Below are 14354 nucleotides of genomic sequence, written 5' to 3' on the forward strand. Positions count from 1 at the left end.
ATATCCTTATTAGAAATGAATGAGAATGTTCTAAAGATGTTAGCCCAAAAGTCTTTCAGCCTGGAACAAGACCAGAACATGTGGCATAAGTTGGCTGGCACCTGTTTACATCTGGGGCAGGTCGGATCGGCCCCCTGGTACATTCTTGCCAGTTTCTCCCTTGACAAATGCAGTCTGTGCAACACCTTGAGGGGTGTCAACAATAAAAGCTCTTCCTGTCAGACGCACATGGAGGGCGTCCGCTCGGCGAAATGGCCTTCGAGGATTCAGAAACACCCGTGGACGAAGCTTTAAAGAAGTCACGCTGAGTCGGGCATATGAAACCATCAATAAACACGTCGCTCAGTGACTCAGACGCTGCGTTTTATTTTTGTCTTTGCAACACAACGACATTTAAGCCAATAAAGCTCCACTTCAAGCTTTCCCACTATAAACACCGTGACTACTGGAAGTCCACCAGCACACATCTGGTGATGCAATGGCTGATGTTAGGAAAAGCACTCGTGCACACTCGGGCTTCATGTGACCTTTGCTTTCTTCCAGAAAACAACGCCTACAGCTTCGGACGCACGACGATAGCCAACCTGAAGTCTGGGTGAGATTTCATATCTTCTTCTTTGCTTTGTTAATCACGGCGTTGTTTCCTGCAGATGTTTCAGAGTAAAAGCTTGTGAACCTTCCTGGTGAGAGGTGTAATCTGGGGGTTTGCTACATTGCAGGACGAACCTGCTCTGGCTGCACACCACGTTTGCCTTCATGTATCTGCTGCTGACCGTCTACAGCATGAGGAGGCACACGTCTAAGATGCACTACAAGGAGGACGACCTGGTAGGAAGTCCGTGAACTCTGAGGACGCGGCATTTGTGCGCTTAGCCGTGAGGTAATCCCAGTTTTGTGTCTTGCAGGTGAAACGCACTCTGTTCATCAACGGCATCTCCAAGTATGCCGAGGAGAGTCAGATCAAACAGCACTTTGAGTAAGTTCCACGCTCTCCTGTCAGTGACTGCACGGAGCTGTTCTCCTGCTCCGAGTTTGTGATGATGAGTGTAACCCCCATGAGTCTGCCCTGAACACTCAGCTTATCACAGTTTCATTCAGAAGGGATGTCCCTAATATGGTCATCTGGGGCACATGGCCAGTCAGATGAAAGTGAAAGGGGGCAGGGCTAAAGCAGCTTGTTTCAGACACTGCACGAGGCCCAGCATCAGATAAAGAAGGATGATTATGAGCTGTGAGTCCTGCAGCGCTGCTGTGGGAGGGTGCAGGAATCGAACGCTTGTTCTGATGGTGGTGTGCCTCCTTTGTGTCCTGCAGGCAGGCGTACGAGAACTGCACGGTGCTCGAGGCTCGGATCTGCTATAACGTGGCCAAACTGATGGCTCTGAACGCTGAAAGGTGAGGCCCAGTGCATGCTGGGAGTAAAATCTCACACACCCACACAGTAATCATTCATATGCATGAAAATGTGAGACTCTGAACGCATCACGTTTATAAGTAGAAATGCATCGATCAGCTGGTTTTGACCCCTGAGCTGTGTGAACATCTCCAAGCTCTTCACAAGCATTCTGTCTTTTCCACCTTGCAGTAATCTAAATACAGATTACTGCTGTCATGTTCAGCTCCGCTCCAGAAGCCTTGTTTCTGACTCCACATCGACCAGTTGGACCCGATAAATCTCCAGCAGTCAAATCATTTCAATTCAATTTTATTTATAGAGCACCAACATGCTTTATATTGTAAGGTCGACCCTACAATAATAGATACAGAGAAAAACCCAACAATCATATGACCCCCTATGAGCAAGCACTTTGGCAACAGTGGGAAGGAAAAACTCCCTTTTAACAGGAAGAAACCTCCGGCAGAACCAGGCTCAGGGAGGGGCGGGGCCATCTGCTGTGATTGGTTGGGGTGAGAGAAGGAAGACAGGATAAAGACATGATGTGGAAGAGAGACAGAGATCAGAAAAATAAAATACTGTAAATAGGAGCTTTTTTCTTTTAAGTTTTCCAAGAAAATCTTTTGCTGCTCTAAACTGATTCAAGCAGACCTTTGACCTTTTGCACAACCAATCACAGGTGTTTACATGAAGACTGATGATTTGATCTGTGCTGCAGAGCCACAGCCAATGAAAAACAAATTGCAGACTTTAGTTGAATCATTGCTGACAACTTTAACCCAGGTTTGTTTTTATTCACATTGCTTGTTGTCGCTACACAGCTTTTTTTCTTTTTTTTTCTTTTAGCAGGTTTATCCAGACCTGTTTGTCTTCTGATTAACTAAACTGCTCCTTATGTGAAATTCAAGTCTGGTCAGCTAGCATGGCCTACGTTACCTTCAGCTGCCCCGGCTACAGGAGCCTGGCTAACTACAGGTTTTTATGAGGGTGTGAAGCCCAGTCTCCAATTCAGTGATCCTGGCCTCCAGAGCTGCAAACAAGCTACATTCATTCCAAATATCGTTATTGCTAAAGTGCGCCGAGGAGTAAGCATCTGACACGAGCAGGAAAGTGCTCCACGTCGTCACCTGATGACTTCATTCGTGTTTTGCAGGAAGAAGACGGAGCGCAGCAAGAAGTTTTTTACCGACCTGATGGCTAAAGAACACGTTCCCACCATGATCAACCCCAAGCCCTGCGGACACCTCTGCTGTTGCGCCATCGCTGGCTGTGAGGAGGTAAAAACAAAGACATCGCCCCCATGGCAGAACCGTGCGCGGTCACATCAGCAGCTGCTAACTAGCTAGCTGGGCTCATTATACAGCGACGTTTCTGCACATTCCCTTCAGTTCATCAACTGCGCAATGATTTTGTCCTGCGTCGCGTGTCTCTGCGTTATGTTGTGGTGTTTCCGTTGTTAAAATGCCGCCAATACAGAAAATGGCGAGCTGGTACTCAGAATGATGAGTCCAGGAGCAGCAAGCTGGACTTCAGGGTTACTTCACCTGTCCTGCAAGTCGTCACGACATCGCCAAGCTTTACCCACATAATTCAAATGCTAACGTGCTAATGTTAGCATGTCAGGTGGCAGTTTGTTGATGCTTTTCTGTGGTCTGCAGGAGGAGGCGGTCAGCTACTACACCAAGAGGGAGGCCAAACTCAAGGAGGAGTACAGGAAGGAGAAGGAAAAGGTCCACACCAAGCCTCTGGGCATGGCCTTTGTCACCTTCCAGAATGAGGCCATGACTGCCATGTAAGCCACTCGCTTCACTTCCTCTTTATCTGTCTCAGACTCCTCCCCCTATTTTTCTCCTCAAAAACTTCTCATTTGGCGATCGTTAAATATTTTATGGTTTTTATAGTTTTCTCTAACGAAATGTCCCACCTGCCTCCACCTCACGTTAGCCACACCCCTCACATTCGAATCCTTGTCATGTCTTTGACCTCACCTCTGCTCACGGCTCTTCTTTTCTCAGCATTTTGAAGGACTTTAACGCCTGTCAGGTTCAGGGGTGTCGATGTCGTCAGGAGCCACGTTCCTCTCAGTTCAGCGAGGTTCTTCACGTTCATAACTGGAGTGTTTCGTACGCACCCGACCCACAGAATGTCCGCTGGTATGTCCGCACGCTCCGCCCACCTGAAACTTTGGACAAATACATGCGCCCTTTGAGATCAGCTGACTCTGTGTTCCTTCCTGTAGGGAACACCTTTCACTGGGCGGGATCTCCTGGTGGATCCGTTGTTTTGTCATCAACTGCATCCTCTTCATTCTGCTCTTCTTCCTCACCACGCCCGCAATCATCATTTCCACCATGGACAAGTTCAACGTCACCAAGCCCGTCGAGTATCTGAATGTAAGAAGCGTGAAGCAGGTGTATAGTCTGGCTTCAGGCCGATTCCTTCAGCTCTGACTCTGTGCTCTCTGTCTGTTGGGTGCTTGGATCAATGCTTGTTGGTGAATGGTTTGGGTTGATTGGGTGGATGTTTGGTCGGATGAATTGTTTTTCTTGGTTTCTTGAACAGAACCCCATCGTCACTCAGTTCTTCCCCACCCTGCTGCTCTGGGCTTTCTCTGCTCTGCTGCCAACCATCGTCTACTACTCTGCTTTCTTCGAGGCTCACTGGACCAGGTACAGCTGCTTCCACTGCTGCTCTTCATCACTTTGTTATTTGTGAGAGTAGCACACACCGTGAAACTAGAAATAAATAAGTCGAAGGTCCCATTTAAAGTCATTTCCTGTAGAGTCCCAGTGATGATTAAAGTCGAGTGACGCTTGTATCTGACCTCAGTGTTTGCCATGTTTTGTTTTTTATCCCCTGCGTTATTGGGCACGCTTCATCCCATTTTTCTTTTCTTTTCTTTTTTTTTTTTTGTCCCCGTTTGCCCGTGGTTTGCTCCTGGTTCCGTCCATCTCACAGTTTCTGTTTCACCTGTCGGTGTGTGCAGGTCTGGAGAAAACAGGACAACCATGCATAAGTGTTACACCTTCCTGATCTTCATGGTTCTGTTGTTGCCATCTCTCGGCCTCAGCAGGTAACAGATCTTGTGGCTCTAAAGAGTGTGAAACCTGACTGACCTTTGACCTCTACTAAAGCGTTTCTGTCTGTGCTTTCCAGTCTGGACGTTTTCTTCCGCTGGCTCTTTGACAGGAAGTTCCTGGCTGATGCTAAAGTCCGATTTGAGTGAGTTATGTTTTGTTTCCAGCCTACAGTTTGACGGTTGTTACCGCTCACTGAAAACCACTGTGTTTCTGCAGGTGCGTCTTTCTGCCAGATAACGGCGCCTTCTTCGTCAACTACGTTATCGCCTCCGCATTCATCGGAAATGCCATGGACCTGCTGAGGATCCCCGGCCTGCTCATGTACATGATCCGGCTGTGCCTGGCTCGCTCTGCTGCCGACCGCCGCAACGTCAAGAGGGTGAGGACACACTCACTGAGAAGTTTATGGTGGTGCGGTAAAGCTTTCAGCCCATAGGGGGCGCTGCTCTGACTGTAACCCTGTCTGTCGTCCCTACAGCATCAGGCCTACGAGTTTCAGTTCGGAGCAGCGTATGCCTGGATGATGAACGTCTTCACAGTGGTGATGGCCTACAGCATCACCTGCCCCATCATCGTGCCCTTCGGTCAGTCCAGCACTGCAGTAACTGTTAGTCAGTACATGTTTAGAGTAACAGTACAGGTGTTGAAGTAGTAGTAGTACTAGCATCCAGGTGAAGTCATACAAGTCAGTGTAAAGTGTGACGGTGGCTGAAAATAGTCTAATTCCTGTTCCCGTAAAGTCTCAAGTCAGAATAAAAGCAGGTCCAGCATGACGTCAGGGGTATTCAGCTCACCTGTTCACCCGCAGGTCTGATGTACATGCTGCTGAAACACTTGGTGGACCGATACAACATGTACTACGCTTACCTGCCCTCCAAACTGGACAAGAAGATCCACTCTGGAGCCGTCACCCAAGTGGTGGCAGCACCCATCCTCTGCCTTTTCTGGCTGCTGTTCTTCTCCACTGTACGCACAGGTAAGCCCCGCCCACCACAGCTGTGTCAGACCTTCCTTGCCGCGCCGCCTAGGACGGCCGCTTAGACCGTTTGATGAGTCCAATAAAGTAATGCGAGTGGTGCAGGTAGCTGTTCTGCAGAGACGCCCTTCATGACTGCAGGATGTTTCTGAAAGAAGCTGCAGAGCTCAGTAGCATCCCTGAGTGTCTGGGACACTACGAGTCTCCCGACCCTCTGAATCCCTGAATTTCTCTTTTATGTAGTTAATTGTAGTTTTCATTATTAGTGGATCAATGAGAAGGTTGAACAGTTCTGGTCGTTTGTCACTGATAACAAGTGCTGACAGTGAAAGGCAGTTTCTGACATGTTGCTTTTTTGGGGGGGGTGGGGGGGTAGACTATAACAAGACAATACCAAGACCAGTGGGTATCGAGACCAAGACGAAGTCAAGACGAGACCGAGACAAAAAAGTCTTTAAACTGCAGCCAGATGCTGCTTCGTGTACAGGTCTCGGGCACATTTATGTGTTTTTGCGATGCACAGCCCTCCTCACCACCGTCCACTGTCTCACTCACTGAGAGGACAGACGCACGCTCCACGTGACCGTCACGTCCATCCCCCTCTCTGTTTTTCACATAATGATATTATCCTATATCCTCGCATGTGATTGGCCACAATATGGAGGGAAATTAATTGAGTTGCCAGCTCTCGCTCAATGGGAGTCGACTCTTCTGATTCACTGCAAAGCGCTCTCGTTGTGTGTCATGGATACTGTTGACTCCAAATCTCCGACCACTATGTCGATCTGAGACAACAAGAGGGAGACAGCGGGACCAAGACCAAAGTCTGTCGAGGTCGAGACCAAGACCAAGTAAAACTCTGGCGGGGGGGGATTTTTTAAATGTTTCTATCGTTTTGGGGGGGTCTGACAGTCCTGCCAGTGGGTACTGGCTATTATCACCCTGATAACAAGATGTCGTCTCCGTGGATGGCGTTCGATAGCATCGCCGAGTAAATGTGGTTAACCATACTTGTCCTCACATCTGATTGCCCGGTGTTTTCAGAGGACATTTGTGGGTCATGGTTCAACCTCACTCTCACCTGGTCGGATACAAATAGGCGATAAATCCGGGGTAACGTGAGGCAGTTTTCTGAGGTGACTCCTTTAGTGAAGTTAACCACACCCTCGGTGAAAGGATGAGCTGTTTTAAATCCAGCAGAACTAAAAAAAATGTGTTAGTATTCGCGACAGGAAGTTGTTATTTGCTGACCATAGCTAACTGCTAATGTGCTCTCAGGCTTCGACACGCCGACCTCCATGTTCACGCTCGTGGTGCTGATCGTCACCATTGTGGTCTGTCTGTCTCACGTCTGCTTCGGACACTTCAAGTACCTCAGCGCTCACAACTACAAGGTACAACAGCAGTGCGATGAAGGTTAGTGTGCAGTGTGTGAACGCCAGCGTCTTATTCCGAGCATCTCCATTTCAGATCGACACAAAGGAGAACGACGTGGACGCTGTCGAGAACGGACGTCCAGCTCGTCCCTCGTCCTCACCCACCACCAAATCTCAGGTGACGCATGTTGTCTTTATTGGGATTGCAACAAACCACTCCCCCAGGTTTTCATCAAATGGGTCTCAGTACCGCCGGAGATCGGGGCCGCTGAGGCCTTCGGTTAGTCCGCCTTAGACACACTCACAGCTGTTTGAGTCTGTGGGCCCAGAAAGGCAGGCAGACTCACCAAAGCAAACCAAAGCTGAGACAAACTAGGAGATGGTGTGAGATTTTATCAGAATGCCTTTCCTGGACTGATCCTCCCGTACAGCTCATAAAACACTGAAAGGTTCAAAAAGCACCAAGCTCAAATTCAAAGATCTGCTCTTACCTTATTTAACTTGTCTCTCAATCACTGCACTGAAGGGAGAACAGATTTGTAGTTCTTGATTTTATCCATAAGCTAATAAAACATTCTTTCTAGAAAACCTTGGACCTAAGTTACCGATGGTTCCCTACTTGTTGAGATACACAAGTTTTATGAATCACAACTAGCAAACAACACTCCAAAAGTTGATTCTGTTCATCTGGACGTTTTCAGTGGGAGAAACGTTTCATCATCATCCAGGTGACTTCTTCAGTCTCAGGTTTCCAATCTTATAAACAGTACTTTTGCATAATGACTGAAACCAGCCCACTGAGGAACAACGGGCTGGGAGGTCAGCTCCTTAATCTTAATTATGCAAATTCTCATGACCACTGATCAACAACCACTGATCAATGGCCATGAGTCCCATTCACAGAGAGTTGGGGAATGGCTGCAATCACAGCATTGTAAGATAGTGACAGATGTACCCTTAGGCCCCTCCTTGATTCAGAGATGGTCTTTCCCTCCTTGACTCCGCCCTCAAACCAGCGTTCCTTGCTGTCCAGGATGTTACATCCTCATCATTGAAAGAGTGTCCACTGGCCTGTAGGTGTGAATATACTGCAGAGTCCTGATGAGGTGGCTCTTCTGTGTTGTGCCGTCCTCTTAGCCAGAGGTTGTTTGGTTTCCCCGATTTATAAATCCTGGCAATCCTCCTGCACTTAACAGCGTACACTATGTTACTCTGTTTGTGTCGGGGGACCCGATCTTTGGGGTGGACCCATTTTTGGCGCAGCGTGTTTTGGGGTTTAAAAGCCACAGAGACCCGGTGTTTAGAGAAAATGCGTCTCAGCTGCTCCGATACTCCTGACACGTACGGGATCACTACAGGTTTTCACTTATGCAGCGGTTGTTCTTCTCTCCTGGATCAGCTGGAGCTTTCTTTAGGAGCCTTTCCAGCTTTGACAAAAGTCCAGCTGGGATAACCACATTTACTCAGGGCCTTCTTGATGTTCTTCTGCCTCCCTGGCTGCTGTGTCAGTGGGGATGGTGTTCGCTCTGTGTTGTAGCGTCCTGATGACGCCCAGTTTGTGCTCCAGTGGATGATGAGAGTCAAACCTTAAATACTGATCCGTATGTGTAGGTTTACGGTACACGTCAGCTTTTAGATGTCCTCCATTACTGATGGAAATCTCACAGTCTAAGAAGGCTAAGCTGCCATTCCCCAACTCTCTGTGAATGGTACCCATGGTCTTTGATCAGTGGTTGTTGAGAATCAACAATCAATCAGAATTGACTTTTGGAGATTTACTCACCTGGATGATTGAGCATGCATCAAGAAGATAGCAAACAACACGTTTTTATAGAAATCGGATCACGTCACAGTTCTCTTTGTGGTCATGTCTCTTCCTGGTGGTTGACCTGTTTTTATGTTCCTTCCAGCAACAGCAGCAGATGTACATCGCCCAGGTCCTCCAGGACCCCAACTCGGACGAGCCTGGCGGAGGGAGCAGCGAGGAGGACCGAGGGTCATCGCAGGATGAGGAGATGCTGAATGGAGGGAACAGCATCAATGAGGCGGATTTCCAGTCGGGGGAGGACAGTCTGATCGCCAACGAAGTGCACCAGTAGCTGGGGGTGGTGCTAGAGGAAGGGGGCGGAGCTAGTAGAGGGTCATACCCACACAACAGTTACAGATAAAGCTGACTGGAAAATCACTACACCCATAAACACTTGTACAGTAGATTCACGGTTAGCTCCACCCCCTCTTGGCCTGAAGACTTGACCCTGACCTTTGATGCCGGCGCCGGGTCGCCAACATCCAGTCCTGCACGCCTGTGGATCCTTAATGGACATCAGACTGTGTCCACAGGAAATCACTGTATATAACCACAAAGCCAAAAGTTCTTTTTCTTGGGTTGGGTGGGTTTTAAAAACTTGTGCCTGGGCTGGATTCTTTGTTCGCACTCGTGTCTTGATTTCTGATCCCACTACGGGTCACCTGAACCCGACCCCTCCAGGGGTCCAAGCTGATGCTGACGCTGTCTTTTTTTTCTCCGCATAGTGAGCGCCTGTTGCGTCATCACCGTACTCCAGAATCAGAGCGTTAAACAACTCGCCAACCGCCAGTTCTCATAGTGTTAGAAACCTCGCTTACGCAGACGCATTGTCATCCCTCTTCTCTGCTGGCCCGTCCTCGCCTCCGTTCTGTGGCTCTGAATGCCAGTACATTCAGCGAATCACCTTGGAGTGTGGGGCTTTTGTTTTTTTTAGTTTTTGTACCTGCATGCTGTTAGGAGTGCAGTCTGGATTAAACTGTCGCACCTTTGGACGATGTCATTCATTGCCGCATTGTACTGGCGAGCGAACACGTTAAGCTTCCTCTCGCCTGCTGGCTTCAGTTGGACCACTCCTCGCCGTCGGACTACAACTCTCCATGCAACAACGCTTTCTTTTCTGGTTTGAGTTCACCTGAACTACCTTAAATCATGAACACCTGACAAAGGGAACAGGGATGTTTGTGTCTGTGTAGGTTTAGCAATCTGAACTCTTTTCAGAGGTGGGATGAACTTTGTGATGACTTTCAGCAGCAGGTAGTTCGACTTCGGGTAGATGAAGAAGAAGAGCAGCGCTTTTCGTCGGGATGTTTTTACCTGAACACCTGAAGTTGGAGGTACTGAAGGTGTGTGCTGTCAGTCTGTCTGTGTTTGCTCCTTATAAACAGACTACATCACAAAGGGTTCACCAGGCGTTGATGAAAATGCCATCCATCTACTGTAGAATCAGTTCAGCATTTTTTTTCTTTCACTTTTGTACAAAAGTTTAGAAATATATAATCATGCCGTTTCGGTCTCTACGCGCATCAATAAAGTTTTAGATAGAGTCCGACTGGTGCAAATCGATGGTTTCATCTCTGCCGCGGTACGACGAGCTCCTTCCATCCAATAATGAGCCACAGCTTCCTAGATGTGCCGCTGGTCCGTCAAACAAATAATCACTGTTTATTTCATGCTAATGATCATATTATGACTGTTTTTAGCTAATTAGCTGGGTTTATCTGACTGAAGCTAACCCTCGGCTAGCTAGAGCAAGCGACTAATAATCAGGATGTTTCAGTCCATGAAAAAAGATACTGACCCTTTGTCCTGTTAGCTCGTGTCTTTAAAGCTAATAACTTAGTTTGTCGTCCCGATAGTGCAGTGTTAGCCTAGCTCTGGCTCCAGTTAATAAAACTCACCTGATTAGCTCGTTAGTAGGGATGAAGCTGTGTAAAGTTGAACTTACTCCTAGCTTCTCGTTCACACCGACGGCTGGTTTAGAACCAGGACAGAACTGCTGAGTCATTGCTAGCTTCAAGCACACAACTCAGACACATAGGAATGATGCACTGTTAATTGTTAGCATGCAGGCTAACACAGCGCTAGCCTGCTAGCCCGGGGTTCGCATTCTGTTAAATGAAGACTAAATGGTCTGAAACCGCACAACAATGAAGAGGTGATGGTTTAGTTAAGCTAGCACTTTCCCCTGTTTTGCATGTGATGCTAGCAGGGCCACGCCACAGGGACGCAGCGGTGAAACCAGTGGTCTGGTTAACCAGTCGTCTGGTTAACCAGTTGATTTACACCTGATTGTGTCTTCGGCTGTCAGAGGTGAGCAGGCTCGTAGCTCACGCTCCATGTGGTCGTGGTGCCGATCTGCCTACCGGTGGAGGGATGTAGAAAACATCAAGTTGCAACTGACTTGGCTGGTGGTGACATCATCACAAAGACAGGTCAAGGGGTGTGGCTTCTGCAGAGTAACATAAGTGCTTAGCGACAGAATGGGGAGGAGCTAGTCTCAGGTGTGTTTTGTTTTGTTCCTTTTTTCTCTAAAACAATGTTTACATCAGATTTTGTTTGCTGTGTGTGTGCGTGTGCGTGTGTGTGTGTGTGGGGACACGGAGCTGGACTATGAAAGCTGCAGCCGCTGGCTCGCTGGCGTTGGCGGGCGGCTGCATGCTGGAGCTCTGCAGCGTTCGTGTCCGGGTGTCGTGTTCTGTTTGATGTTCCCCGCCGCTCCGCCCATGATTGTACGCAGATGAACCTGAAGGTGGAGTCGAGCCTGATCCTCAAGGTTCAGCTCGGCAGCTCGCAGGAAATGACCTGCTTCCTGTTCCTGTCTGTGTAAGGGCACCGGCATAGAATCATTTTCAGAAAGAGAGGCTGAAGTTCGACCGGAGCCGCACAGACCCGGCAGAACCAAACGCGAGCTCGGGGGCTTCAGCGGTCACAGCCTGCGGGAGCCCTGGGACTGTTTGTGTGGAAAAATGGGACTCGAAGGTTTCTGGAAGCGAGCCGCTGCTTCGTGCTGTTTGGTTTGTTTGTTTTTTCTTTTTTTAAAAATAAAATTCCTGAAATGTGAAGAAGAAAAATGTGAAGCGAGGCGTGAAGCAAGCGACAAACTGTGTAAAAACGTGTGTAAATAGCCATCGAACTGCAGTCTGTCGTCCACGTCCTGCTTTAATTTATTGCTGTGACTCTTATTTATTTGGACTTTGGTTTGTGTACAGTGACACCTTCGTCTTATTTATGTTCCTGATCAATAAAACTGATTTCATCCGTGCTCTCGTGCTCTCTGTTTGTCACACCTGAACATGGATCTGCCCTGAGGCAGGAGAAGTGAGCGCATGGCAGGTATGAAGTGAGCGCGCCACATAAACACTTTTAGGGTTAACTGAAACTCTGAGTCAGTTACCATGGTAACAGACGGTGGACGTCAGCTGTTGTCTCTGGAGCTGTGTCCCAAAACGTCGGCTGAATCCTTCGGAGGCCGCATTTGAAGGCCAATTACGTCACAGCCAGGCGACGAAGGCTGTCCCAATTCGTCAACTCCTTCAAATGTGGCCGACAAATGCGTCCTTCATTTCCCCGAATTAGAAGGATGGGTCGGGTGTGTCCTTCGTGGTCCACCATATCCCAGGATTCATAGCGCGACCCAGCCAATTCCAGTTTCCAACAATGGCGGCCGCTACTAAGTTTTTAATACTACTCTTATTAATCTTTCTGGGTCACAAAATAAACTTTGAACATATTTTCAGGCGAGAAAGTAGTTGTGCAAACATCAAATATCTGCTCGATTTATCAAGACATCACATATTTGCAAAAGTGCGCCGACATTTTCGGAGACGTCTGTTAGACCACCCGCTCGATAGCTGACCGGGGGTTTCAATGGTCACTCAACCCGGCGAGAGCAGCGGACACCCGGCTTCATCCTTTTCAGACCCCCGCTGTCTTTCACTACTTAGGTTAAACATGATATATGAGTCACTCAGATAACTTAAAAATTTTATTGTTGGGCTTTTTTCTGTGTTTTATTTGTTCGTGAGTAAATCGGTTTGGCTGAGATTAAAGTTATTACCTTAGATTAGATTAAATAAAACTTTATTAATCCCACGTATTATAGCGGCAACCTTCGGTCCTTCTTTGCCGCTTCTGCAGAACGTAAAGTTTCTGACTCGTGCTCTTGTTAAGTCTCTTGGATGCCTTCCGGTAGCAAAAAAACGAGGCGAAGGAAAAAAGGGGCAAAACATTTATTTTCCTTACAAATCGAAAGGTACAAAACAAATGCCTCTGGTGGGAGCTCCGTTTATATTCCCTTTGTGTTACAACAAAAAATGACATTAAAACGGCGACGGTCAGAAAACTGTTGCTCCAAGTCCTGCTTGCTTACCTAACCTTTTACCCACACCCCTCCGCATGCGGGCCAAATACACACCCCCTTTACGACATCCACCAACACTTTACAACAACAACAGACTAACAAAGCAGGATTAATTTATGGAGCACAGCATATTACATTATAACCTAAAATGATCAAGATTATAATAAAAACTTAAAGATTATGACAAATACTTAAATATGGCATGATGTAACTGAGTAAAATATTGGCCTGGACTTGGCTCCAACACCACGGGTGGTTTTCACAATAACGTTGAACAGAAAACTGATTAAGCAGAAGTGTGAGACGGTCGAGAGTTTACTCCAGTGTCCTGTTATATTTTAGACAGCAAGGAGCAGACGGCCGAGTTTATTAAACTCCACCGAGACAGCGGTGACGCTACTCTGAAGGCTGGACCATCCCATTTCACAGCCTCGCACTTCTGACCTTCTTGGTCTTCGAAGGACCCAGCCCACATAGACCACGAAGGCCGGGTCCTCTGGAGGATGCGGCCGACGTTTTGGGACAAAGACTCCTCCCCTCCTGCTGCACCTGAACCGGCTGAGTGACCGTCATGGATCGAGCTCTATCTGCTGATTCCAGTCTGTTGTTATTTTAATCACATTCATGTTTACAGCTGTTTGCAGATGTTGGACTTTGAAATCGGAGCCGCCTAAACGTTAAATATGAAGTTTAGATTTTACTCCATCTGCCTCCACCTCCAAACCTTCAGTTTCACTCCTGCTGCTCTCCTGTCACACTCGTCTCCACCCTGCCTCACCTCTCTGTGGATGACATCTTCTACAGCTGAGGGGTAAAAGCTATAATACCCGTGGTGAGCATGTTCAGATATGACTGGCCCGACTTGATCGGCCAATCAGGCGTGAGAAGATCTGAGCTGAATTCAGTTGTTTCACAGGTGGAGGTGTGAGTGAGCGTTAATCACCTGCCGATGGTTGGTTGTGTAGGCCTCCACCTCAGAGGTGGAATAAACTGCCATTTCCACTCCAAAGAGTCACATGACAGTCGAGTCAACGACTCTCAGGACCGCCTCAACGGTCACGACCTCACTAAGTGTCACGTACCAGGGACTCCCCCTGAGTTGGATGCAAGGTGAAGCATCTGGGCCTCCCTCCACCCACAGGCAGGAGGAGGACGTGGCAATGTTAGATAAAGGTGGCCTCAGGTGTGACAGCTTGTTACGTCTCCCCGAGGGCAGGAGGGGATAACACAACAACTCCGGAAACTCAGTACAGGTGTTATGAAAAGAAAGTTTAATGGCAGCGCTCTCACAAAATAAACAACCCAGACTCAAACAACAAATGTGGGGGGAAAAGGGACAGTTAGGTTGTGCCAAAAAAA

The 14354-nt window shown here is 48.0% G+C and overlaps 1 protein-coding gene across 3 annotated transcripts in view; it reads left to right on the forward strand.

Annotated features, from left to right (window-relative positions):
- LOC102202736 (CSC1-like protein 2) overlaps positions 1 to 11897 on the forward strand; it is a 16125-nt gene extending 4228 nt beyond the window's left edge. For 2 of the 3 annotated variants that reach the window (XM_005748595.1, XM_005748593.1), the window contains exons 5-21: positions 544 to 595; positions 720 to 828; positions 906 to 976; positions 1315 to 1395; positions 2550 to 2673; positions 3055 to 3188; positions 3412 to 3549; positions 3636 to 3789; positions 3959 to 4065; positions 4383 to 4469; positions 4553 to 4618; positions 4693 to 4855; positions 4955 to 5060; positions 5285 to 5452; positions 6731 to 6846; positions 6923 to 7006; positions 8739 to 11897. In XM_005748595.1, coding sequence (XP_005748652.1) covers positions 544 to 595; positions 720 to 828; positions 906 to 976; positions 1315 to 1395; positions 2550 to 2673; positions 3055 to 3188; positions 3412 to 3549; positions 3636 to 3789; positions 3959 to 4065; positions 4383 to 4469; positions 4553 to 4618; positions 4693 to 4855; positions 4955 to 5060; positions 5285 to 5452; positions 6731 to 6846; positions 6923 to 7006; positions 8739 to 8927 — 1949 coding nt within the window. In that variant the 3' untranslated portion in view covers positions 8928 to 11897. The remainder of the gene's footprint in view (positions 1 to 543; positions 596 to 719; positions 829 to 905; positions 977 to 1314; positions 1396 to 2549; positions 2674 to 3054; positions 3189 to 3411; positions 3550 to 3635; positions 3790 to 3958; positions 4066 to 4382; positions 4470 to 4552; positions 4619 to 4692; positions 4856 to 4954; positions 5061 to 5284; positions 5453 to 6730; positions 6847 to 6922; positions 7007 to 8738) is intronic. The other variant, XM_005748594.2, reaches the window with a different exon arrangement.
- Positions 11898 to 14354: the final 2457 nt, after the last annotated feature.

Source organism: Pundamilia nyererei, unplaced genomic scaffold (genome assembly GCF_000239375.1).
Source record: "Pundamilia nyererei isolate P.nyererei 1_Seehausen unplaced genomic scaffold, PunNye1.0 scaffold00225, whole genome shotgun sequence".
Taxonomy (NCBI): domain Eukaryota; kingdom Metazoa; phylum Chordata; class Actinopteri; order Cichliformes; family Cichlidae; genus Pundamilia; species Pundamilia nyererei.